Raw genomic sequence first — 24,383 nt, forward strand, 5'->3', positions numbered from 1 at the left:
ATTATTCCTTGACATTGACGGGTATGATTTTCCCATTAGACTGCGTTGAGTTTAGGCCAAAATCGATCAAATGCTCGCTCGCTCATTCATTTCACTAGCTCTATTTTGGCATTGGCAAAAACAGTTCGGCAATTGCAACGGCAATGATATTCATTGTTTTGTTAGAATACATTTTATTGTCTTGTTTTTTGTTTTTTTGGGTACATATTGTATTGTTGGAATTGCCAAAAACAAGACAATTTGGCAATTGCAATGAAGGATTGTTGAGTTTGACATTAGCTCTATTTGCTTGATAATGATATTCAACTAGAGGTTGGGGCGTAACTTTGCGCGCCTCCTGATTCGTGATTTTTTCTGAGAAGTGATTTGATCACCAAATACAACAAAGATCAACAATACAAATACCAATACACACAGCACATCAAAAGTTTTAACTTTCTAATAAACTAGATGATACCCCGCGCGTTGCTGCGGGAGCATATGTTAAAAAAAATCTACTGGTGTTGGGCTTGGGTTCGTGGACCACTGTAAACTTCCATATTGCAATATCAGAGATGGAAGTTCATAGCAAAATGCGCACCCTCTGATAATTTTGCTTATATCAATACTATAGTCAGTGCCCAAAGCATCGTCGAATACAATCATATGAACGGCATCTCCGTTTCCAGATTACACACATATAATAGTGCAAACATATAATAGCGCAAATATCTGAATTTATGAAATCCTAATAATCTGAAATTCATTTGTCCCATCGCATTGGGTCAATACTAAGCAGCGTTAAAGAAACCTGAATGCGGCTTCGTCTGGCACCACGAATGGCACGAATGTCCCCATCAACCGGCTCCCGTACGCACCTGCGTCCGCAACAGGCGGTGGCGGTTCTTGTACGCACCTCAACACCTGTGGGACAGGGTGGCGGCCGAAACAATATTTGATGGAGGCGTTGGGCAGCAAGCTGCGGAGATTGAAGATCCGGTGGACCTGCTCCCGCACGGGCCGACGCACGCGCCGCTCTGCGAAGGCGCACCCGACGCTCCACAGGTGGACCGGTACGGCATGCCGCCCAGCCGCCCAACGGCATCTCCGGCGGCAACGCGGCTCGTCATCAACGGTGACGGCAGCACTGGTGAGAAAACTTCAGCCAGGACGAAGTTGGCGGCCTTGAGTTTGCTACATGTCGCTGCTCTCCCATGGTAGTACTACAGCCCTCCCAGCAGCTGCCTTTTATCGCACTTGATACGTGGACAATTATTTAGTGGAATTGGAAAAGACAGAGGGGAAGAGGAATGGAAACGACAGGACATTGTTTCTTAATTCATACAATGGTTTCCATTTTAATTTGAATATTAACGGGGCTGTGGAGGAGGATAGGAAACGAAGGGATGTTCGTTCCTAAATTAGAGGGATTACAACGAATATTAACGGGTTTTTTTAGAACAATGCGTGCGTGACAGCACTTACAGGTGGGCAACAGTTTTGGGTGGGCTGCAAACTTGGCCCAGAATTCCTTGGCGCTGGCGAAGCCTGCAACGGAATGCTGCGAGCAGACGCGGTGTGCTGGTCCAGATTAGTGCATGGTTGATTAGTGATAACTGATCCTACATGATGACGTGAAAAATTGCTGAGGCGGATAGGCTGCATGTGCAGTTTGCTAAATTTATTGCATTGCTGAGATGAATAGGCTGCATGTGCAGCTTGCTAAATTTATTGCATTACTGAGATGGATAGGCTGCATGTGCAGCTTGCTAAATTTATTGCATTTAGTGGGTTTCAACTTTATAGAGTTTATCGATACTATCTCGATTTTGATATAACATTTTTTTAATGGCTATCGTACTACTCCATATTCATTACTTGTGTGATTGTTGTACTCATGGGGTGAGGGAGCACCCCTATTTATACATGTACAAGACCATTAGACGTATGACATGTGTCGTCATTCTAGCATCGTACTACAAATATCTATTCATTCATTGTTTTGTTGGCTGCATTTCACCGTAGTACTCTGTATTTTAGTACTACATAACATGTTTCACCCTTTCATTAAAAAATAATCATATAACAGAAAGCCGATAATATGTTTAATCCAGAAATGCTAAGATTTTCTCCAATGAAGGCGCATCCTAGTAAATCGTCCGCTACAACTTCGCATTAAAGATCTAACCATATGGTCGTTTGCCTCAAAAAGACCTTGTAATGCAATGACATGAAGGCAATCTTACCAAGCCGAGTAAGAAAACCTCGCCACATACATTATGCACCTCGAAGAGAAGGCTAGTCGACGTCATACCATTGTGCACCTATAAGAGAAGTAATTTCGTGGAGTAAAAGAAAAAGACTAGGGACTTGCTTCGTTAATAAAAGCACATCGTGGGATCAAAAGTTTAATCATGTGTTGTTCGCGCTTCCTCCGTGTCATCTAGCTACATCTTTTGACAAGACATCTCCTTTACAACATAAATATCAACTTTCCACGTCTTTTCGTTTCTTTCACTCACCTACATCTTTTTATCGAGGGGGCATCTATATATCTTTAAAAAACTTTCATGGCATATATATCCAAGAGAAGACTCACGTCATACCATTATCTCGGACCCCTTATCTTTCCTCCTCTACGAAAAATACAAAACAATTTCGTAGAGTAAAGAAAAACATTACTCCCTAAACCCGACACTAATTATGAATCGGATGGAGTAGGTAGGATTTCCGTTTTCTGAGTTAATCCAGCAAAGCGTGAAGATCAAAAGCTCAATCACACAGAGCTTCACGTTTTCTGTCCTCTGTCATGTCTATCCAAGCCGCCACATCCCACAGGTTTCTGGAAAAACTGCTTCCTTTTCAACTGATCGAGCTCCTTTCCACTCGGATCCCTTATCTTTTCTCATCTAAAAAAATGCCAGAACAATTCCGTGGAGTAACAGAAAAAGATTAGTTAGGGGTTTTTGTTTTCTAGTCAATCCAGCAAATCGCCAAGATCAAAAGCTTAATTAATTAAGTAATCACGCTGGGCTAGTTTCACGTTTTCAGTTCTCTGTCATCTCTATCCAAGCCGCTACATCCCACAGGTTTTCTGGAAAAAACTGCTTGCTTTTCAACTGATCGAGCTCCTTTCCACTTGCACACGACAAGTTATTAACGCAAACAAAAAGTGCTTAATCCATCCCATATCCTCCGTTCTTTTTGCATATGCATCTAAAACTCCTGAACAAAAAGGTGCTTCTTTTTAACTGACAAGCGTTGCTTTACTTGTATCTGGACTCAAAGTCGATTGTTTGTATCTGGGCTGGAGGAGTTTATCTTGCATTCCGGCCCACAGGCCCACGCGGAGTTCATTCGACCGATGTTCAAACCCCGAGGAGGATGGGCCAGTGCTGTGGAATACTGCTCTGGGGGAGTGACGACAACGACAGCAACAACGAGAATGCTTCGCTCTCCCCGTGCTCCTCGCCGGCGTGGAGGCTGAGCCGCCGGTGCAGCTGCCCTGATGCGATTCCGCCGCCCCCGACCGTTGGCTTCGCCGCCACGCCAACTCGACCCTCTGCAGGTATACGTTCAGGCTTTCGCTCAGCATTATCCCCCTGGTTTTATATATCCGTCCAAACCCTAGTTATTTATCTGTCGTTCGTCTCAATCCGTGGTAACCTGACGTAATTTGTTAGTCGATGTCGTTAATTGACTCGTTGTTTCGGGTTACAAATTGGGCGAACGGTGATTTCAGGAGATTGCGATCAGTTATTACAGATTAGGGAGTCAAGGGAAGTCAGTCACAGATTAGCTCTTGTTGTGGGCTTCTCTGCAGACAGTCACCGCCGAATGCTGCATTTCAGCCATGCTGCTTCTTCTTCTTCTGCTGCTGCCTTTCACAGTAGTGTTCCTGACAAGGTTAAACAGACTAACCCTCTATTCTCATGGCGAAGGATCCACAGATATTTTGGTCTCTTTCCAGTACAATGATGCAACTCCAATTTCTTGGAAAATAAACAACACTGGAACTGAGATCTAATCTACTATTTTTATAAACAAATATTATAGTCTGATTTGCCTGCAAGATTGAGATACAACATGAACACATGTTTCCATCAGTAACTATTTATTTCAAAAGGATTATTTGACAATCAATGTGTTCTCTTCTGGGAGAACTGATACTATGCTATTTTATCATGATTCTCAAAACGAACATGGAAAGTATATGATTATGACTTGAGAATCACTTTCCCCTTCAGCCCTGACAGGTCAATTTCCCAATAGAAAAGACAGAAATAATTCAATGTTGTACTTTACTCCCCAAAAAATATATGAGCTACTGTACTTTCCCAAACAACTTAAGGAATATATATGCATTGATTTGTTCTAATAATGCATAAAAATTCAGAATTTAAATTTCAGATAGCATGGTTTTTCTTTCTGCTACTAAAACAGAAAGGTGTGTGATTACTTTCCAAGTAAATGCTGTAAAAAGAACTTATTTCCGTCCCTATCTAATTTGCTAAACTCAGGACACAATAAATTCTGATGCCTTTCTTCACCACCAAAATTTTCCTGCCCGAAGGTCCAGCCACCACTAATATGTATACACTTAAATGCATAAAGCTCAATATTGTAATTTCATATAAATTTAAAATTGTAAATCCTTCTCAGCCACTATCTGGACACTTTATTACCTCAAGGTCTCAATCCGCCTTAATTAGTCACCCCCCTGCTGCAAGCAACAGATTCAGTTCCCAAACCTTCAAAAAGATCACAATTCAACAATAATCCATAAAGTCACAACTCACCTCCAAATTGGATCCCCAAATCAAAATCAATCTCGATCGCAGCATGGAGCTGTGCTGCTGCGAAGTATGGATCCGATCCGCCAAGGTGACAAGGATAGGAGGAGCCAGGCCGCCGTCGTCCTATCCCCTCTTCTTTTCCTGTATCTCTCTTTTTCTTGGCTCTAAGCACCTAGCACAGCATCTTCCAACAACTTATAGATCTCTGATGGATGGATCAGAGGCTTGAAGCTCAAACATGTGTTGATCTAACACAAAAACTACCTCGTGGGCGCGGGTTCAGGATCCTCACCTGCACCTCCACTTCAATGGCTGGTTGGTGGATATCTCGCCAACCCCGTCGCTGAGGGCTCTGTGCAGGCAGAAATGGCTTCCAGACGCCTCACACCAACTACACAAGTCGCACCGCCCAGCGCACCGTGACGGCCTCGGTTCGATAATCGCCGCTGGCATCAATACCATCACCTCCTCCTCCTGCAGCTTCAGAGTTTTCTCCTCCTTGAGCCTGTAATGTAGTGGTGGGGAGGATCGCGTGCACTGCAGGAAAAGGGGAGATGTGCGATGGGGTGACGTGGAGCAAATGGTTATATCGGGCAGGTCCGTCTAACTTTTGGTGCCAACTGAATGTGACACGAGAGTCACACCGTGTGGGGGAGGGGAATGACGTACCATCACCCTGGGTGCCAACTCCCATTTAATAATTAATAGTAAAGATCTCGGAAAAAGAGTGGAGAGAGTCATTTAATGAGAGACCACAAGAAACTCTAGGTCTCTCTGTTATGTAGGACTCGGTAAGGCTGCGAGAACCATCAGGTAGGACGGTTGGTAACTTGGGATGGGTTGGAAAAATATGGAGACCGGGAGAGTCGAATAAATCTGGTGATATTTTACTGTATTTGGAACACTCTGATCACTGGAATGAACAATGTGTCAGTGTGCAGTTGTAGGCAGGTATGTTTGTCATTCTAAAATTCGTGGGCATTTTATGTATTAATACTTCAATCATACATGGAAAATCAAATTGATTACATACACAATTGAACCCTATGCAAAGTTATGGTAGATTGCTAAGATCTCATGGTGTTATGATACTCTCCTTCGGTGCAACTGGCTATTTTGACCCATTTCTTCCTCTAACTCGGAAAACCTATGAACCACAGCCTAGTTTTGCTAGCAATTGTTTGTTTCTTTATTTGCTTCAAATAATTGTATTTTGTTACCGTGTAGCTTCTGTTTTTCTGAGAGCAATTTTGCCTTGCAGTAAGCTGCCATAAAGAGATGGACTCTCAGGAGGTGTTTAGTGCTGCTAGTCTTCCTGATGATCTAGTTGTGGAAATACTGTCCCGACTGCCGTTGAAGACTTTTTGCCGTTTCAAATGTGTCTGCAAGGCTTGGCTTGCCTTCTCCTCCAATCCACACTACAATCAGAAACTGCCGAAATTTCCTACTGGTTTTTTTCATGGAGGCAAGGGCGGATCTGCTATCCAGCTTGTTAGCCTCTACCCAAATGACGTCGAAATTGATGGAGCTCTTAAATTCTTGCCGCACTACAAGCATTTGGAATTTGCGGACTGTTGCAATGGTCTAGTTCTTTGTAAGTACAGATATACTTCTTCAAATATTTGCCGCTTTGTGGTGTGCAACCCGGCAACACAAGAGTGGAGGATGCTTCCTGATACTTACCGTGAGCCATATCCGTATGACTACCAGTATACTGCTTTCTTGGCCTTCGATCCATCATGGTCAGCACAGTTCTATGTCTTGTGCTTTAAGAAGAAGTCTGATGTTGGTGGGCGATTTGGTAATGTTATCAGCGAACTTTGGGTGTTCTCGTCTGGACTATCTAGATGGCTTATGGATGAAGGATGGAATTCTGCGATAGATTTACCGATGGATAAACAATACTTTTTTATAGGTGGAAAGTTTTATTTGAAGACACCTAGCCATGATGTTCTGGTGTTTGAGGGCTTGGAGGCAATAAGTTTTGGCATACCACCCTGTTATTTTACTATCAAATTACCACATGATGTTTGGTGTTTCGAGGATGGTTGCTTTGGCCAATCAATGGGATTCTTGCAGTGCGCATTTCCAGAGAAGGGTGACTGTGCAATTGCAGTTCACAGTCTTGATGCTTATTCTCACGGGTGGTCTCCGAAACATCGTATTAGTATGAAAGATGCATTAGGAAGGGATGACTTTCTTTGTAGTGATGATGGGAACCTGCCCTGGCCGCGTGATTACAAGATAGTATCTCTTGACTTGGAAAGAGGGGTTATCTTCCTCGTCAATAGTGGGACTAATAAGCTTATCTCGTACAACATCAACACAGGGAAACGTAGTGAGATCCATGATGATTTTGAATGCCATTATTTCGGGGCACGCTATGCCAACCAATACTATGTGGCATCCTACTCAAAGCTTCCATTGCTGAGCAGAGCAATGTATGTGATGTAGTGAGCAGCATCATCTCTTGTTCTCTTGTGCTGTGTCATATTGTGTGTACTCCACCCTTTCTATATTCTGTCATTCCAGATGCTGCGTGCCTCTCTATCTCCTCTTTCAAGCACAACAGACCCGTGAATGTTTCAGGTGTCAAATAAATAAAAACCCTGTGAATGTTTTGGGTTCTAGTTGACAACAATGCCCAAGTTGTGGATGTTTGTGTTTGTTTTCCACCATAAAGAATTCTGTACTTAGGTTGGTAATAGGAATGGATGGAGTTTGGGAATGATTTTAACTGCCTAAGAAAATTCTAACTGAGCAAATTAGCTGCTGTTGTTAGTATCATTTTTGTTTTTCTTCTGGTTCTTGATGAACATTGCCAGTTTTGAGGAGAAATTCAAATTCCCCTTCTCCGAGGAAAATGGGCCGCTGGCAATGCACCATCCTAATTGCTAGCCTAAAACTCATGCTCAACATGACTCATCGTCCACATCCTGAATCCGGTGTTCCGAATGCTGAACTTTAAAGGACAAGTGTTCTGCTGGCGGCGGCGCGTCTCGCCCAAGAGGCAGAGACGTACGTGTCCGACGCCAGGAACCGAGCCTCCTGAATCCTGGGGCTGATCAAGGGCGTGGCCGCGGCGGAAGCGGCGAGGCTGCTTGAGGCGAACGCCGCGTTGAGGGATGCGGCAGTGGAGTGCAACAAGGCGGGCATGCTAGCGGTATTGGAGGAGTACATGTAAATATGAGTTGCCGATAGTTTGATCACTGATTGGTGTAGCATTTGTGCGCAATAGATGCACGACATCACAAAGTGGCCTTCTTCAAAATCGATCAAATTTTTTCATACGATCCTTGTAATTCACATCTCGTGGTAGTACAATTGAAACCAACTACACACTTCATGGCGAGCATGGTTGATCTCAAAGCCACCCACAGCTCCTAGGTGTGGCTCTCGATGACGGCCTATTTGCCAGGAATGAAATTGGTGGCGAAGGCCCAGGGGTTGTTGTTGACGGGGTCAGCAAGGTGGTCAGCGAGGTTCTCGAGCAGGCCTTTGCCTGTGACGATGGCCTGTACGAAGAAGCCGAACATGGAAAACAGCAAGGCGGCCATTCTTGAGCTCCTTTACCTTGAGCTCGGCGAATGCCTCTAGGTCATCAGCCAAGCCGAGTGGGTCGAAGCTACTGCCGGGGTAGAGAGGGTCAACGATCTCACCAAGCGGGCCACCGGCAACACGGTATCCCTCAACGGTGCCCATGAGCACAACCTGGCAAGCCCATATGGCCAGGATGCTCTGCGCATGGACAAGGCTCGGGTTGCCGAGGTAGTCAAGGCCACCCTCACTGAAGATCTAGGAGCCGGCCTTGAACCAGACGGCCTCGCCGAACTTCACGCCATTGTGAGCGAGAAGCTCAGGGAAGACACAACCGAGGGCACCAAGCATGGCCCAGCGGGAATGGATCACCTCCAACTCCCTGTTCTTGGCAAAGGTCTCAAGATCAGGGTCTCAAGATCAGCCGAGAGCCCGGCGGTGTCCCACCCGTAGTCACCAGGAAACTCACCGGTCAGGTAGCTCGGGGGCTCGTCAGAGAGCGGGCCGAGGTACAACACGCGGTCAGAGCCGTACCACGGGCTACCCGAGGACACCGGCTTGGCCTTGGCAGCGGTCTTCCGCATGGTGACCCGGGCCTCGCCGAAGAGAGCTGCCGACGGCAGGTTCTTCACCGTATTGCCGGCAAAGGCCGAGGAAGAAAGAGACATGGTGGTGGCCGCCATTGCACTTGCTTTTAAGACCGGTGGTTGCTGACCTCCGTGCTCTCCAATAGTATTGGATGAGTGTGAAGAACTGGAGATGGTATCAGAAGAGAGGAGGATGGAGCTAGTTAAAGGAGTGAGAAAGAACGGAGGGGATTGCCCGGTACGGTGCTGGCAAGGGGGAGAGAGCCTGAAAAATCTGAAGCTGCGTTGCCATTGGTGCACAGTTGGCGCAGCAAGGGCCTCATGTGGATATACGATAAAGTTGTGGGTAGGGCTAAGAGGAGTCCCCGTGGAGATGTGTGATTGGGCTGAGTTTGATGAACAATCGCACAGGGACACAAGTGATTTGCGCTGCATAAACTGTCATAGCTATTCTGATCCGCTTTATTTGCTTCTTATACAGACTCTGTAAACTTGGCCTGTACTAGCTAACTGACGCCTAAATGAAAATGAAAATACCAGACAGAACGAGTCTTACTGACGTGCCATCCCACGGTGTTGATCGTGTCCTGGTCATGCCGCCATTGACGCTTGATTCGTGCCATCCCACGAAGCAGTCAAAGGCGGCGCACTAAAGCAGCTGACTAACAAGTAGTGACTCAGGCAAGACCGCAAGACACGAACAAACACGTGCCAGATGCCTGTTTATTCAGTTACTGAACTTACTGAAGAAAAATGACACCGACAACAACATTACGGTGAACAGTACATTAAGTATTACTGCTTATTCATTATTGCTTTGTGGTCATTGTCTTTTGACGTTTTCTGTGGAATACCTATTTTTAATTTCTCTCTTCCTCATGATTAGTATGACGCAATAAGTTAATGGAAATGATTCAGGGATATGAGACTGTAATTGTTCAAGGAGATTATTGGGTTGGTAATTCAGGATATTTTTGATACGATGATTCTTTCCATTCTTAGTTTGTTTCATGGTAAACGACCAATTAGTGAAAGTGACCTCTTAATGAGGGCCTCGTTTTCATATATACACATGTCGAAAAGCTGGTGGGTAGATCTTGTGGTAATAGACATGATCCTCTAGTTTTTAACTCTGAGTTTATGTATTCTATATCCGACAATTGGCGGCGTGCTCAGTTTTGTATGCGATTGGTAAGCACATGTCATTGGTTACAATAAGTGCAAAACATACGTCAGAGAGTATTGTTCTGATAAAATACCAAATGGCTAGATGCAGAATATCAGAGAGTAAAGTGGCCTTCGAATCAAACAATCTTTTTCATGAGATCCTCGTTGTATACATCATCATCATGGTAGTACAAATCACACCAGCTATCCACACTTCATAGTTGCATGGTCGATCTCGTTGACTACTTGCCGGGGACGAAGTTGGTGGCGAAGGCCCACGCATTGTTGTTGACAGGGTCAGCAAGGTGGTCGGCGAGGTTCTCAAGTGGGCCCTTGCCGGTGACAATGGCCTGTACAAAGAAGCCGAACATGGAGAACATGGCGAGACGGCCATTCTTGATCTCCTTCACCTTGAGCTCTGCGAATGCCTCGGGGTCGTCGGCAAGGCCGAGTGGGTCAAAGCTGCCGCCGGGGTAGAGAGGGTCAACGATCTCGCCGAGCGGGCCACTGGCAACACGGTATCCCTCGACGGCGCCCATGAGAACGACCTGGCAGGCCCAAATGGCGAGGATGCTCTGGGCATGGACGAGGCTCGGGTTGCCGAGGTAGTCAAGGCCCCCCCTCAGTGAAGATCTGAGAGCCGGCCTTGAACCAGACGGCCTCGCCGAACTGAACACCATTGCGGGCGAGAAGCTCAGGGAAGACGCAACCGAGCGCGCCAAGCATGGCCCAACGACAGTGGATCACCTCAAGCTCGCGGTTCTTGGCAAAGGTCTCGGGGTCCGCTGAGAGCCCGGCGGTGTCCCACCCATAGTCGCCGGGAAACTCACCGGTTAGGTAACTCGGGGGCTCGCCAGAGAGCGGGCCGAGGTACAGCACACGGTCGGAGCCGTACCACGGGCTGCTCGAGGAGATTGGCTTGGCCTTGGCGGCGGTCTTGCGCATGGTGCCCCGGCCTCACCGAAGAGAGTCGATGACGGCATGTTCTTCACCGTCTTGCCAGCGAAGGCCGAAGAAGAGAGAGACATGGTAGTGGCTGCCATTGCGCTAGCTCTTAAAACGGTGGTGGTCGAACTCTATGCTTCTAATAGTATTCTGTGAGTGTGAAGGACTGAAGATGGATTCAGAAGGGAGGAGGAGGGAGCTACTTAAAGAAGTGAGAAGAGAAGACAGAGGGAATTGATCTGTGCTGGCAAGAGAGACACAGCCTGAGAAATCTGATGCCACCATCTCATTGGTGCAGCGGCCATCCGGGTACAGTTGGCGCAGGGACATCCTCAAGGGGATGGGATATAGTCGTGGGTAGGGCTTGGGGATTCTGCATGTGCACTACAATTTGTTGTACAACTAATAAGTTATTGAGTTTAATCAGTTATTGAGGATTCTGCATGTGCACTTACAATTTGTTGTACAACTAATAAGTGTTAATTTGCTTCCTCCGAAGGTAATAGTCAAAAGAAGTTTTTTGTTGGTAAACTGATAGTAAACATGCTCGATCAACATGTATTGTCCACATATGGAGTTAAAAATGAATTAGCCAGTCGTGGGGCCATAATTTAGCCTTTGCTCATGTACATAGTAACTTTATATAATCCGTGCTTTTATAGTATTGACCGTGACGGGGTGAAACCAGATGGCACGATCCACCTGTAAGAACAAAAGGATTCGGGTTAAAAGCTTTAGTGGGATCATTAGTGACTGAACTTTTGCTAAATGGGGTCAAAAAAGAAATCACACTAAATGAAACCAAAGCTGTAAGAAACATAAATTGAGGGGTCAAAAAATAGAATTCACTCTTTTATGAACGTGTGAGGAAAGAAATTATTTCATAATTAATGAAAATAAAAGTCAGCGGAATGGGGAACATTGTTACGCGAGGTTATTGGGTTTGAGTAATTTAGATGATTGTTTTTAATCTTTGCTTGTATAATAAAAACATCATTTTTATTTTGGCGTGCAGAAAAGATGACAGATAGATCTTGTGATCACAGATATGATGCTCTAATTGTTGCCTCTGAGTTTCTGTATTCTATATCCGGGAAGCAGCCCCATGCGTGCCCTGCAAAATTAGTATGACTAAGATTGTTATTTTTGTATATACTTCCTTGTTAATTGGGATCTTTCTTATCGACCAAATCACCTAATCCCATCAAAATTCTTTTATGTCCTTTTCATTGGCCTGGGTATTTCTAGATTTTGTAGTTAGTTCTGGAATATCCATCCCTGAAAAAGGAATGCGGTACACGTCATTTTTACGGTAAGTTTGTTCACTTCCACGAGAGTATGTATTGCTCTGATAAAACATTGGGGGACATCACAAAGTGTCTACTTCAAAATCTGACAATCTTTTGTTCATAAGATCCTCGTAATTAATTTACATCATCATCGTGGTAGTACAAGTGAAACCAGCTACACACACTTGGTCGCGAGCATAGTCGATTTGCATATACACATGTGCCTCTCATTGACACCTTACTTGCCGGGAACGAAGTTGGTGGCAAAGGCCCACGCGTTGTTGTTGACGGGGTCGGCAAGGTGGTCAGCGAGGTTCTCAAGGGGACCCTTGCCGGTGACGATGGCCTGAACGAAGAAGCCGAACATGGAGAACATGGCGAGGCGGCCGTTCTTGATCTCCTTCACCTTGAGCTCAGCGAACGCCTCAGGGTCGTCAGCCAAGCCAAGGGGGTCGAAGCTGCCGCCGGGGTAGAGAGGGTCGACGATCTCACCGAGCGGACCACCAGCAACACGGTACCCCTCGACGGCGCCCATGAGCACGACCTGGCAAGCCCAGATGGCGAGGATGCTCTGGGCATGGACGAGGCTCGGGTTGCCAAGGTAGTCGAGGCCGCCCTCGCTGAAGATCTGGGAGCCGGCCTTGAACCAGACGGCCTCGCCAAACTTGACGCCGTTGCGGGCAAGCAGCTCGGGGAAGACGCAACCGAGCGCGCCGAGCATGGCCCACCTGCAGTGGATCACCTCCAGCTCCCGGTTCTTGGCGAAGGTCTCGGGGTCAGCCGAGAGCCCGGCGGTGTCCCACCCGTAATCGCCGGGGAACTCACCGGTCAGGTAGCTCGGGGGTTCGCCGGAGAGCGGGCCGAGGTACAACACGCGGTCGGAGCCGTACCACGGGCTGCCTGAGGAGACCGGCTTGGCCTTGGCAACGGTCTTGCGCATGGTGATGCGGGCCTCTCCGAGCGCCGGCAGGTTCTTCACCGCCTTCCCGGCGAAGGTCGAGGAGGAGAGGGCCATGGTGGCGGTCGCCATTGATGTACTGCTGTACCGTGCTCTCCTAAGAGTGTGAGGCTGGCTCTGGTGTGCGTGGAGATGGTTTGAGATGGGCAGAGGAGGTAGCTATTTAACGGTGCTCTGTGGGTACAGAGAAGGGAAGATGATGAGAGAGATGGCTAGAAAAATCTGAAGCTGGGATGCCATTGGTGGAGTGGAGATATCGGCACAGTTGGCGCAGCGAGAGCCTCAAGCCGGTGGAGATAGCTCAGACTTGCCATGTGGAGAGGGGCTATTGGGTGCCGTTGATTTTCTCGTGGCTGAGGATATTGATGTCGCTGATATTTTTTACTCGGACTGGAAGTTGCTGTTTTAGCCGTCAGAAGCTGTTAAAAAACGGAAACGTCGTGAAGGGGATTGATCGCCTCGTCTTGTGTCGTGTATGTTTAGCAGTTGTTGTTTTCACTGTATTTTCTTGGTCCTCACCGTATCGTGCGTGGATGTCGGTAAGAACCTGTAGAAATGAAATTCGTGTGCTTCTGCTTCTGAACCGAAACTGCGTAGTGCCAGCTACTGGAGACTGGGACTGGAGGGTGCAGGCTTGAGACGGCGTCAGTTTTGGGCCTAGTGAAACCACGAGGAGGCATGCCTCCGCGCTCAAGCAGCCATGGGCCTCATTGTACTGGGTTGCGCAGCCTTTCAGAGTGGGCCGGAAGCAGGTAGAGTGCGGCTCGTTATCTCCAGATACGCAGCAGCCCGTCGCCCCGTCCTCAAACCGTCTAGTCAAAGGAAAAAAAAAGTCCTCAGATGAGTCCATCGTGCAGACATTGGACTCTAGCTGCTCCCACCGGATCACCGCAAAACCAAAACGAAAAACCCACGGTACCGATCGACCTGGGCCTGCGGTACAACCAAAGCCCAAAAAGGAACCCACGGAGCGGAGCCGCCCGGGCCCTGCACGCTATAGCAAGCAACATCGTCCGTCCGTTTACTTTCCGAGGCCCACCTTTCCCACAGCTCAGATCCAAAGGAATCACACGCGCCCGAGCTCTTGAGAATTCCAGATCACGCAAGGGCAGCAAGGCGGCCACCGCACGGCACGGCAGTCGGCAGGCAACGCCCTTCCCGCCGTTCCGTCCGTTGGTTCCCGGGCGGGAACGTGCGCCCCCTCGTGATCCGGCTTTTGCTTGCCCACACGCACTCCCGAGTACTCCCGGCCCGACTCAATTATCTTCGTCGCCTCGCTTGTCCCATCGCTTCTCTCGCTGTCACAACCCAGTCCCTTCCGGAACGCCAAAACAGTCCAACCAACTTCGTCTTCCAGAGCTCAGCCAGCCAGCCGGCCACCACCAAGCACCAACGCCGCCCGTCCCCGCTGCTACCATGTCCATGTCGCTGCGCCTCGCTCTCCCCTCGTCAGCGCCCGTGCTCCCGCCGCGGGTGCCGCTGCCCGCCGGGAATGCCGCCCGTCGCCCCTCACCCTCCCCGGTCCTCGCCACCGCCGCCGCCGCCTTGCGGACGGGCGCGCTCAGGTGGGTTCCTCTGTCCTCGCCCGGGTTTCGCGCCTGCACTGACGCCCGCGTAATCGGCCTCGTGCTCATGGTGATGCGTGACTGTATGTATGCAGGGGATGCGCTTCGCTGCCGCTGAAGCCGCAGCCGCCGGGCATGATGATCACGGGCGCGGGCGCGGGGCGCCGGGGGTCCGCCGCCGTGTGCCGCGCGTCGTCGGCGTACCTCAGCCCGACCACCATGCACTGGGTCTCCGCCGCGGCCACCGCGTGAGTGCCCCCCCTCCCTCACTCAAAAGTACTCTGCCTTTTTGGGTTCACCAGCTCGGCAACTGTTCGCTCTTTTGCCTGCGAGGACCGTGGCTAACTGCTAGCATCCGACTGTAAAATGCGGGATCCTCGTTATAGATTCTGCGGTCTGTTGATGTCGCTTGCTCAAAAATTTCATGGCACGCTACAGCGACAATTGGAGTACTACTTACTTTTCTTGATCAATGATCACGCGCTGCTAATCTTTCTATATAGCGAGTAAAAAGGACATCATGCGATGCAAAAATATATGAATGCAGAGCACCAAGGTAATCTTTCTTCTGTAGCTGTCGATGTCGTGACTTGAAATAGCACCACTACTTGTTTTCTTCTTGAGGATGAATAGGCATGTAAAGTTGAACACAACACAAAGTACTTTCTGCAAACTCAGCTAGTGCTGCTGCCTGGTGAAAAGTTGTGCTGTGCAGTTTATTTGGGTTTTCAGTGAAGTGAAATGATTTAGATCGCCACGTAAATACAGTGTTAAACTCCCAGTACCCTTTAATGATTTAATGATTGTTCTTTTTGCAGGGTGCTCTTGCTTGCTAAAGGCACAGGCATACACAAATCTTTCCTCGTGCCCCTGTTTGCTCTTCAAGCACCTAGCAGTGTGGTCTCATGGATCAAGTAAGATGCTGCTATTTGGTGCAGAGAATTATCTATACCTTTTCCTTCTCTTTGTTTCTCATTGATGTTTGTTCGTTTTAAAATAAGAACACTGTCTTGAGGGCCTACTTATTCTATGGCATCAATTCCTAATTTTAGGAGTGACTATGGACTGTGGACTGCTTTTCTTGCTCTTTTGGTGCGCTTGTTCTTCTCCATTCCAGGTAGTGTAAAATAAGATTCATCATATAAAGGTTCAAGATGGTGTAGGCTTACAGTTACTTTATACCTTCATATCACTATCACAGGTGAACTGGAGCTCCCATTATCAGCAATGCTGCTTCTGAACGTTGCTCCTTACCAGATGATGAATCTGAGGTACATCACAGTATCACATTGCACTGTTTGGAAATAAGATCTTAGCATCACTAGAACTAGTGCATCTGTCAAAATTGAATTCTATGAAAATATCACCATGGCATTATTAATAACTCGTATTAATATATCGATGTTCTCAATGAAACTAACTTGAGTTACCATCTCGCTATCATGTTTCTGTACACTACTGTGTCATATGTGAATAGCAGCAAGTACATCCAACTGACTATTCAGGAACCACTCCATAGAGTATTTTAGGTTTTCAGTTTATGTCCTGATTCTGAAAATTGTCATTTACCTTTTTGCTCATGTGCTCACTTTCCATGTACAGGGGAACTCAAGGTGGTGCGATAGTGTCTCTGGCACTAGCAGCGTATCTTGCCTTTCAGCACTTCACCCGGGCCGGAGGTTTGGGGAGAGCCTTTGATCAGGGATCGATAATTGCGACCTTGGCCATCATCTGCGTCACAGTTATCAACGTGATCCTGCTGTTCTGAGTTGGATCAAGTTGGCAAGAGTTCGCTGCCCCTCATTGTAGGTGTGGAGGGGGAGCAGGAGGTACTCAGGAGTGCAGATAAATAAAACCTTGTAATGCATCATCCTGACAGACTTCCAAGCCCGTTTCATCGTAATAAGAATCTTTACTGCTACTTAACTTGCAGTTGCGTCCGTGGTGGCTCGTACGTCGTCCCAACTTCACAGAAATTACGTCTCTATGCCACCGTCCGAACTCCGATTTGTTTCTTCTCTTTCGTGTTCTCGTGTCTCGCCCAGCCCGCTGCCCACGCGCCACCGCTCCTCCTGCCCTGCGCGCCGCTGCCACCACCCACCTGCCTCTCCTCGCGCTCCTCCTCTGCTCGCACCGCCACCGCCCCGATCTCTCTCTGCCAGCGTTGTCTCCTCCTCCTCCTCGCACACACCCGCCCAGATCCACCTCCACCTCCTCGCACACGGCCCGCCCTGATCCACCTTCTCCTCGCGCGAGGCCGAGGAGCGCGAGGAGGAGGCCGAGATGCGCGCCGAGGCTGCCGCCCGCCAGGCCGAGATCCGCCTCCTCCTCATTGTGCTGCCGCCGTGGGAGAGCCGTCCTCCGCCGCGCCGCGTCCCCGTGACGCCACCTGCTCTCCCCCTTCTCAACGCATCGAGTGCCCGATGCCGCCAGCCGAGGCAAGGGTGCTCGAGACGTCCGCGATGACTGCTTCGAAGTGGGAGGCATCAATATTGTGTGGTAAGGTGAGTTCTCGATTACTGCTTCCCCATCCTCTTGTGTAGAAAAATCTTTGTTTCACTATTCTTTGATAAGTATGTGTGAGTGTGTCTTAATGGTTTCTTCTGTTGGCTCTTTGTAGACTCTAGCTCTTTGTAATCTTTTGTGCTTTATGGAATCCAGTAGAAAAATCGGCATTAGGCTGATTTTAACTGATATTTCAATCTCTTTCATGCCTTTTATGTTTGTATTTTCCTGATTACTAATGGTTCACTAGCGTCAATTCCATCCGGTTATTTAATCAAACAATAGCATCTGTATCATTGTTTTCTCTTTCACTTTTGCTTGTTTTATTAGTCTGTCCTATATGTGCTAATGCTAGAGCTTGAAGTCTCTGCTACTGGATATTGGCATTGAAAGAGCAACAGGAATTGTCTGGTCTATCACTGGAGGCAATGATATAACTTTGGTGGAGGTATTCCTGACGTGTGTGTTTTTTCTGCATATAAACTACAGTGTGTGTGGGTATACATAGCTACCATCAAAGTTTGTTTCCTACATGTTAGTGAGAATCGAAAATTGCTGGCTTTCATAGCTCCCTGAAAGTTAATACATTTTGATCCAATTGGATATATGTGTGAAGTTATATGTGAACTGAATCCAGTATTATTGATTCACTTTCAGGTGAATGCATCAGCTGAAGTTATATATGATCTTGTTTTTCTTTTTTGAGGGATTATATATGATCTTGTTGATCCTATTACAAATATGATATTTGGCTCTGTTTTAGACCCATCATATGCTGGTCAAGTAAGTTAACAAAGCATTTGGTCAAGTAAGTTGACTTGTCATATGAAATCTCATCTTTTGACTGTACAGCCTGAACTTCTAATACAACGGCATCCATGCGGGGAAGATGAATATGTGAAGTCAGTGGCCGAGTTAATTGAGAAGGAGCTATCAATTTTTACAAATTCTGAAGAGGTCTGTGCATTCCCTTCTCCCTCTTTTTGTTTTTCCTTTACTATTTTTTGTTCATCAAATGACTTTCTATTCGATTTTTGGTAAAGTAGAAGGTAACAACTGTTGTAGATTGAACATTATCTTAGTGTTAGGCATCCTGTTGAATATCTCTTAAATAAGTATCCCATCTACTGAATGATCTATCTGCGGTCCGTCCTGGCATTCATTTGCTTGTCTCCTTTTGTGATGATGCAGCGAATTGAGGAATCAACAGATGATTTTTTTCTGTATTACATTTAGTTGCTCTTTGCATGATTCCTTTTTTTTACCAGCTTTGCATGATTCTTTTGGCATGGATGTTGACTGGGAGATGAAAAATATACTTCATCCAGGTTGAAAAGACAAACATGGTTCTCCTACTGTGCTCCGTTTTCCATATTGTCGTAATAACACCAATATACTGATAACTAAACCCACTAGAGAGAAATGTTTATTATAAATGTTTTAAGTTTAATTCGCTAAACAATCTGAAAATTATGTACAATCTGTATAAGTTGAGATATATTAGAATAGTTTGATGAGCTATCATAACGATCCATCTTAATTAGGACCAAGACTTTAGCTGGTTACCTAGGTTACCTGTAGTCAAAATTGTTTAAGGCAAATTGTATCAAGGTTTGATGGTTAGATTGACACTCCAATTGTTTCTGTTCATAGATCTATCATCTACAAATACTTCTTGTGTTGCAGGTTATGAGCTATGGCAATCTTCGTAGAGTTCAAATGTTGTGGTTCGATACAGAACAGAAAAAAGAAGTCTCTTTTCCTCTCAAGATGAGAGTAAGTATCGGCAAAAAATAATAATCTCTTCGTAGCGATGCAATTTCTTATCACTCAGTCATGATGCATATAAGAGTAAGGGGAATGGGCTGATTTTGTGTATATTCTACATTTTACTTTTCAGTAGTAATTAGATGATTTATGATTTTCTTACATCTCTCAAGGGAAGATGTTGAGGGAGACCATAAGGACACTACACATTATGTTGCGAAGATAATATTGCTTTCCTGCTCTTAACACAGGACACCAGAGCATGCATTACAAAATAAATATTCGATGAGGTATGGACGGTTGTCTTGATGTGTTTAATTTTGCATTCTTTCCAATAATTTTGTTGGAGAACACGAGTGTCTTGACTTGTTTCGGTACTCCAACATGGATGCTTTGTGATATTTACAATTGTGAGAAGAGGATCCATGGCCAAGTTCTTCGATAATAATCGTTCATGTGGAATTTTGGATTGTATATTGGTCCATTGTATTTTTTTTCCTCTCATATTGTCACAATTATTGATTATATGACTTGGACTATGTACATGTTCATAAGCAGTGGTGTCTCCTTATCTGATGAGGATGACCATGCATCAATTTTTCATGTTTGTCATTCTTCTTGTTAAGTTCTAGAATGCTCATTTTTCCGTTGCAACGCACGGGCACTTAACTAGCAAGAATGATTTGTGAGTTGTGACATGGCTGACAGATCTTCATGTATGGTATAGTTTTGGTCTATTAGTGTTCAGTGCTATTCTATGATTAATATTTGCTCCCGTTTGTTGATCTTATTGTTGGATTTTGCACCAAGATTTTGGTGTCAACAGGTCTCAGCAGAACGTTGGCTACCGACAGATAACACAGGGCAATTGGTCTAGATTCTGTCATACTTGTATACCTTTTCTACTCCCTCTAGTCCATAATAGGCGCTTGGGTTTTGTACTAACTTATTATGGATCGAAGAGAGTATAAAATAACTTCTAGCATAGGGTCACGGACCTCGCCAAGACTGTGACGAGCCTATGGGTCCGCTGGATCTGAAGGATGCGGATTGACCCACTTCGTTTTTTGTGTGGCCTCGGTTGTGATATCCTCGCCCAAGCTCAATAGATTGATAGAAAACCTTTGCTAACAAGGTGCATCTTCTTTTCTGGAATCTCGTCTCAATAAAACATCTCGGTTCAGCGTGCTTAGCTTGAAGCAATATTGGTTTGGCGACCTTGTGGGGCCAGTCTAGAGCATAGAGAGCTACGAGGAATAACTACTTGGTTGGGTGAGTTGACCGACGGAGCAGGAACCTCCGTCCATATATGAGGCACTCTTGCATTACTAGATTCTCAATTTAATTAATTAAATATGTATGTTTTTTAACAAAAAAAAACACCATTAGTCCTTATCAAAAGAACTTTCTAATGATTTTTTTATTATTTAGTTTATATTTATTTAGCTAAATTGACAATCTAGTGATGCGTGTGTGCCTCATATTATGGGACGGAGGGAGTAAGCTCCTTATTAACAGACTTCTGGTTATGTTCCAGATCTTGTTGCTGGCTCCTCTTACGGAGTTATGGCATCAAACTCTCGAAGCTGAATTGGAAATCATGGGCTCCTAGTGGGTGAAGTTTTTCATTTATCTCTCTTGTTAGAACATTGTTGGATGACTGAGAGGGTGCCAAGATGTCTGCGGCAACACGCCTTGAGGTGCTTGTTGTGCGACCAATCATTACATCATGGATAGGGGCGGAGCCATGAAAAATTTGTATGGGGACCAAGGTACAAAAATACATAGCTTATAGTATAAAAAACATGTTGGTCCTGTGGCTCGGTCATTTACCATGGATCATTTCCTTACCAGATACGCGCACCCTCTACGTGATGTGTTGTTATCGATCTGATCCGTTGCTGGTCCCTCTGTAGCGAAGACGTGTTTGTTAAATGGTGGCACTTGATTGTGCGGTACTTCTTGAGTGCCTCACGAAAGGTCACCTCGTCGATCATTTTGCTCATGGCGTGGTGGATCCATAAGTACCGTCACGCAATCGTCTTCGACAATATTTGACCCGACTTGAATTGAGGCTAGTTATAGCGTGATTTCATAAAATTTCAAACTGAATTCTTATACCTAATTCTGTGCCAAACAAGTTCATTCTAAAATCGTATGAAAATTTGAGAATTATAGATCGAAATGGCAGATGCGAGTTTTTTTTTTTTAAACTTAGATGCGAGTTGTCTGGCTGTCTTTTTTGCACATGGGCCAGACAGAGCTAATTTATTTTCCTTGACACGCCCTCTCTCTTCTGCCCATCTCGGTGCCGAGCGCCCCAGCCCCCTCGCTCCGTCGGTCGTCTTCCTCCTCGAGCGCCGCCACCCCTTCCTCTCCATCCCGCTGCCGAGCGGCCCCAGCCCGTCTTCCTCCTCGCGCGGGCGTGTCCACCGCAGGTTGATCTCCCCTTCGATTCTTCCGCTCCCGGCCGTTTCTCCTCCCATCACCCCACGAACGGATCCCGCACCTTTAGCTCCCCGTTTCATCTCCTTAATCTTCCCCCAATTCGTAACTGAGGGGAAAATCAAGGTAGGGCGGGGCCGCCCTACTGGGTCCTCCGCCCGTGACGTCTGTTCCAGTACTATTGTGTTACATCGAGTGTAATTTTGCCTGGTTATTTGACCTGGATTGTTGGATTGTTGGATTGAATAGTAGTACTTCACAGCCGTGTTTTCTAGCAAGGTCAACATCTCCTTTCCTGTTACTGAGCGTGCAATCTGGGTTATCGTAAATTTCCGTAAGTGGAGATATTTGAATAGTTCAGTTTGGCTTTGTTACTTATGTACTGGAAAACCTCGTGCGTGCCAACAAACTAATTCAAAACATGTATGTGATATACAAACTCTTTCTTCGCGGTATATGCAATATTGCAGTTTTTTTCATGGGGTTTGTGTGGTACGTCATAAATCTTAAGTGACTGGACTTGTTATGTACTTATGTCATTTAGCATTTTTGTTTTACCAGAGTGTGGTAAATCATCAGTGCTGTATTTATACTTTCTGGATTCATTGACATTGAGTACCTGGAAGTCTTGGGAGCAATTTATGGCATTTATATAGTAGTACATGTTGATCTTCATTCATTCAGTCCTCTGAACTGTTAAGAACAATGGCCTTGTCCAAAAGATTCCCACCTTTTCAGTTTCAATGTGTCCCACTCTTAGTACCCGACCGGCCTACTATCTTGGTGTAAGATATACCAAACCAATGTTAAGTTCAACGTTAGGACTTAGAACATACTTCTGAGACCTGTTAAAGAACTGGGCCTGTAAACTTGGCATCTGGTTCTTTTTTCCACACACAAAAAATAAACAATTGAGATACCCATGAATGGTTTGTGCACTATCCATCTCTCCCTTTTTCAAAAGATAAATTTTGTGCATGTCCTTTACATTGGTTCCCTAGTACTCCCTCCGTTTCATATTAAATGACTCAAATTTGTCCAAATATGGATGTATCTATGCCTAAAAAGCGTCTAGATACATGTAATAGAAAGTCACTTAATATGGGACGGAGGGAGTAGTTACTTATGCTAACATGTTCATCATAACTGCTACATTATGGTTCAAATGTGAATATATTTTCCAGAATATGTTTCAGATTTCCTCTCCAATTTATGTATGTACTGCTGTGTATGTATGCTAAATATTTGGTGGCTTTGAGATTAGTTAGCTGATAAGAAATTGATCTCCTTGTAGCTTGTTTGGGCATCTGTTCGTGCAGTATGTCGGGGAAGCCATCTGATGATATGGCTGGTCAAGTGAGGCCTGAAGGAGATGTTTCAGACGTGAAAGTAGAAACTGCCAACCAGAATAAAGGAACTGATATGCCTTCACCACAGGAAGAGGTATCATCTTTTGTTAACAATCGTAACGTTTATTTATCCTTTAGCATTTATGTATACTTACATGCTATCATTTGTATTATTTTGCTAATTTAGCTTACATTTTAAGACTGCCAATATTATATCCATAACCACGATGTAACTTAACCGGATACTTGCAGGAGGCAGCAATCAAGAAAAAATATGGTGGAGTACTGCCCAAAAAGTCACCACTTATATCCAAGGTATCAATGGCTTAGTATATTACTACGTTCTGCCATATATACAATTTCATCATCTGTTTATAAAGCAGTAAGGGAAGTTAAATTATTTTTAGCTCCATATCCATATAATTTCATCTGCATTATGTCTATCAGGATCATGAGCGAGCTTATTTTGATTCTGCTGATTGGGCTCTGGGCAAGGTATCGTACTGTTATTTTGAAAAGCTAAAAGTAAAACTGATATTTGGAAGCAATGTTAACTCTTACACTACAATCTTGCTCCCTTGATCCTTGGTTTCCTGCAGCAAGGAGGACATCCTAAACCTAAAGGACCACTTGAAGCACTTCGACCAAAATTACAGGTACTGACTGAAACTCTCCCTCATTGCTTGGTACTCATGAGAATGTACTTGCCTTGTATTTTGCTACCGTAGAGACTTAATTTTTCTATGGCATTAGCTGCTAGCTGTTTGATTAGGGTATTTGGTGTTTTTTCATTCTAATAATCAATAGAGTTCATGTCCATATTTTTTCTGTTGTTTGGCCCAGTATTTAAACTGGATTGAGTTTAAATGAAAAGTCCCCTTCATTGTTGTCTTTTTTTTTTTTGCTTAAGAGGCTCATTTGTAGGCGAATGTAGTGATAGTTATGAAGTTAACTTATGCTATACCATACTCATTTGTTGGCTTACATCTTTATCAATTTTGTTACAGCCTACTCAACAGCAAGCCCGTTCACGTCGATTTCTTCATGCATCTGCTGACAATGAAGGTACTTGATGTTACAAGATGTCAAGCAAGAAATCCTAAATGTTTATTTTGTCATCGATTCAAGCGTCACTTTTGCCTTGCAGAGGGGGGCAATTCACCCACTGAGGCTACGAGCCAGAACCAGGATTCCACCGAGGGCAAGGACGAGAGCAAGGAATGAGTACATGACGAGTAGCTCCATGTTTTTTCCCAAACTGAACCATGCCGTTTGATAAGCCCGCGCCATTTTGTGGCTGTAGTAATAAGTACTCTAATGCCCCTTAATGCTCGCTGAATTTTGAACCGCATTGGAGACATGCCGCGTCTACTGCGTTCTGCTGTTCCATGTCTTGTACCTGTAACGATTTGTGATGGAATTTGGAACATTTTCGTGGCACTGAGTGTCTGCGCAGACAAAATAAAAATGTGAGCCTGTGAGATGTTTCTTCCT

General features: G+C 45.5%; 4 protein-coding genes, 1 long non-coding RNA gene and 1 pseudogene across 9 annotated transcripts; 3 read left to right on the forward strand and 3 right to left on the reverse strand.

Moving 5' to 3' along the window:
- Positions 1 to 3,199: 3,199 nt before the first annotated feature.
- On the forward strand, positions 3,200 to 7,500 carry LOC100828981. Its single transcript, XM_003565855.3, has 2 exons — positions 3,200 to 3,547; positions 6,037 to 7,500. Exons 1-2 carry the CDS (start codon positions 3,364 to 3,366, stop codon positions 7,227 to 7,229), a joined length of 1,377 nt encoding a protein of 458 aa, XP_003565903.2. The 5' UTR covers positions 3,200 to 3,363; the 3' UTR covers positions 7,230 to 7,500.
- On the reverse strand, positions 3,647 to 5,538 carry LOC104582587. 2 transcript variants are annotated; one of them, XR_001405848.2, is made up of 2 exons: positions 4,779 to 5,538; positions 3,647 to 4,702 (listed from the first exon to the last, which is right to left on the reverse strand). It is a non-coding gene; the product is annotated as an uncharacterized LOC104582587 (long non-coding RNA). The 2 variants fall into 2 exon arrangements; XR_730375.3 differs by having other exon boundaries at positions 3,647 to 4,699; positions 4,779 to 5,527.
- Positions 7,501 to 8,023: 523 nt separating the features above from the next.
- Positions 8,024 to 11,199, reverse strand: LOC100843559 (annotated as a pseudogene).
- A 1,191-nt stretch (positions 11,200 to 12,390) lies between these two features.
- On the reverse strand, positions 12,391 to 13,414 carry LOC100841831 (chlorophyll a-b binding protein of LHCII type 1). Its single transcript, XM_010232713.3, has one exon. It carries the CDS (start codon positions 13,328 to 13,330, stop codon positions 12,539 to 12,541), a length of 792 nt encoding a protein of 263 aa, XP_010231015.1. The 5' UTR covers positions 13,331 to 13,414; the 3' UTR covers positions 12,391 to 12,538.
- Positions 13,415 to 14,317: 903 nt separating this feature from the next.
- Positions 14,318 to 19,620, forward strand: LOC100842956 (cold-regulated 413 inner membrane protein 1, chloroplastic). Of its 4 annotated transcripts, none has more exons than XM_024458985.1 (10): positions 14,318 to 14,823; positions 14,919 to 15,071; positions 15,642 to 15,737; positions 15,876 to 15,940; positions 16,025 to 16,094; positions 16,426 to 17,327; positions 17,684 to 17,776; positions 18,181 to 18,285; positions 19,015 to 19,104; positions 19,274 to 19,620. In XM_024458985.1, exons 6-10 carry the CDS (start codon positions 16,686 to 16,688, stop codon positions 19,319 to 19,321), a joined length of 978 nt encoding a protein of 325 aa, XP_024314753.1. In that variant the 5' UTR covers positions 14,318 to 14,823; positions 14,919 to 15,071; positions 15,642 to 15,737; positions 15,876 to 15,940; positions 16,025 to 16,094; positions 16,426 to 16,685; the 3' UTR covers positions 19,322 to 19,620. The 4 variants fall into 4 exon arrangements, with proteins under 4 accessions (XP_024314753.1, XP_024314755.1, XP_024314754.1 ...); XM_024458987.1 differs by having other exon boundaries at positions 14,319 to 14,823; positions 19,269 to 19,620; XM_024458986.1 differs by having other exon boundaries at positions 14,319 to 14,823; positions 19,347 to 19,620.
- A 1,745-nt stretch (positions 19,621 to 21,365) lies between these two features.
- LOC100843260 lies at positions 21,366 to 24,383 on the forward strand. The gene is made up of 7 exons (XM_003567835.4): positions 21,366 to 21,533; positions 22,835 to 22,983; positions 23,142 to 23,204; positions 23,337 to 23,384; positions 23,489 to 23,545; positions 23,897 to 23,954; positions 24,037 to 24,383. Exons 2-7 carry the CDS (start codon positions 22,861 to 22,863, stop codon positions 24,111 to 24,113), a joined length of 426 nt encoding a protein of 141 aa, XP_003567883.1. The 5' UTR covers positions 21,366 to 21,533; positions 22,835 to 22,860; the 3' UTR covers positions 24,114 to 24,383.

The sequence above is a fragment of the Brachypodium distachyon genome, chromosome 2 (assembly GCF_000005505.3).
Source record: "Brachypodium distachyon strain Bd21 chromosome 2, Brachypodium_distachyon_v3.0, whole genome shotgun sequence".
Lineage (NCBI taxonomy): Eukaryota > Viridiplantae > Streptophyta > Magnoliopsida > Poales > Poaceae > Brachypodium > Brachypodium distachyon.

What these genes read in the sequence shown, in the direction of transcription:
- LOC100842956 (XM_024458985.1), top strand. Translation starts at nt 16,686, where the DNA reads ATGCATCATCCTGACAGACTTCCAAGCCCGTTTCATCGTAATAAGAAT. An exon ending in CATCAATATTGTGTGGTAAG is followed by an intron (nt 17,328 to 17,683) that starts GTGAGTTCTCGA and finishes TGCTAATGCTAG; the next exon opens with AGCTTGAAGTCTCTGCTACT. An exon ending in CTTTTCCTCTCAAGATGAGA is followed by an intron (nt 19,105 to 19,273) that starts GTAAGTATCGGC and finishes TCTCAAGGGAAG; the next exon opens with ATGTTGAGGGAGACCATAAG.
- LOC100841831 (XM_010232713.3), bottom strand. Translation starts at nt 13,330, where the DNA reads ATGGCGACCGCCACCATGGCCCTCTCCTCCTCGACCTTCGCCGGGAAG.
- LOC100843260 (XM_003567835.4), top strand. Translation starts at nt 22,861, where the DNA reads ATGTCGGGGAAGCCATCTGATGATATGGCTGGTCAAGTGAGGCCTGAA. An exon ending in CACTTCGACCAAAATTACAG is followed by an intron (nt 23,546 to 23,896) that starts GTACTGACTGAA and finishes ATTTTGTTACAG; the next exon opens with CCTACTCAACAGCAAGCCCG. An exon ending in TGCATCTGCTGACAATGAAG is followed by an intron (nt 23,955 to 24,036) that starts GTACTTGATGTT and finishes TTTGCCTTGCAG; the next exon opens with AGGGGGGCAATTCACCCACT.
- LOC100828981 (XM_003565855.3), top strand. Translation starts at nt 3,364, where the DNA reads ATGGGCCAGTGCTGTGGAATACTGCTCTGGGGGAGTGACGACAACGAC. An exon ending in GCCAACTCGACCCTCTGCAG is followed by an intron (nt 3,548 to 6,036) that starts GTATACGTTCAG and finishes TTTGCCTTGCAG; the next exon opens with TAAGCTGCCATAAAGAGATG.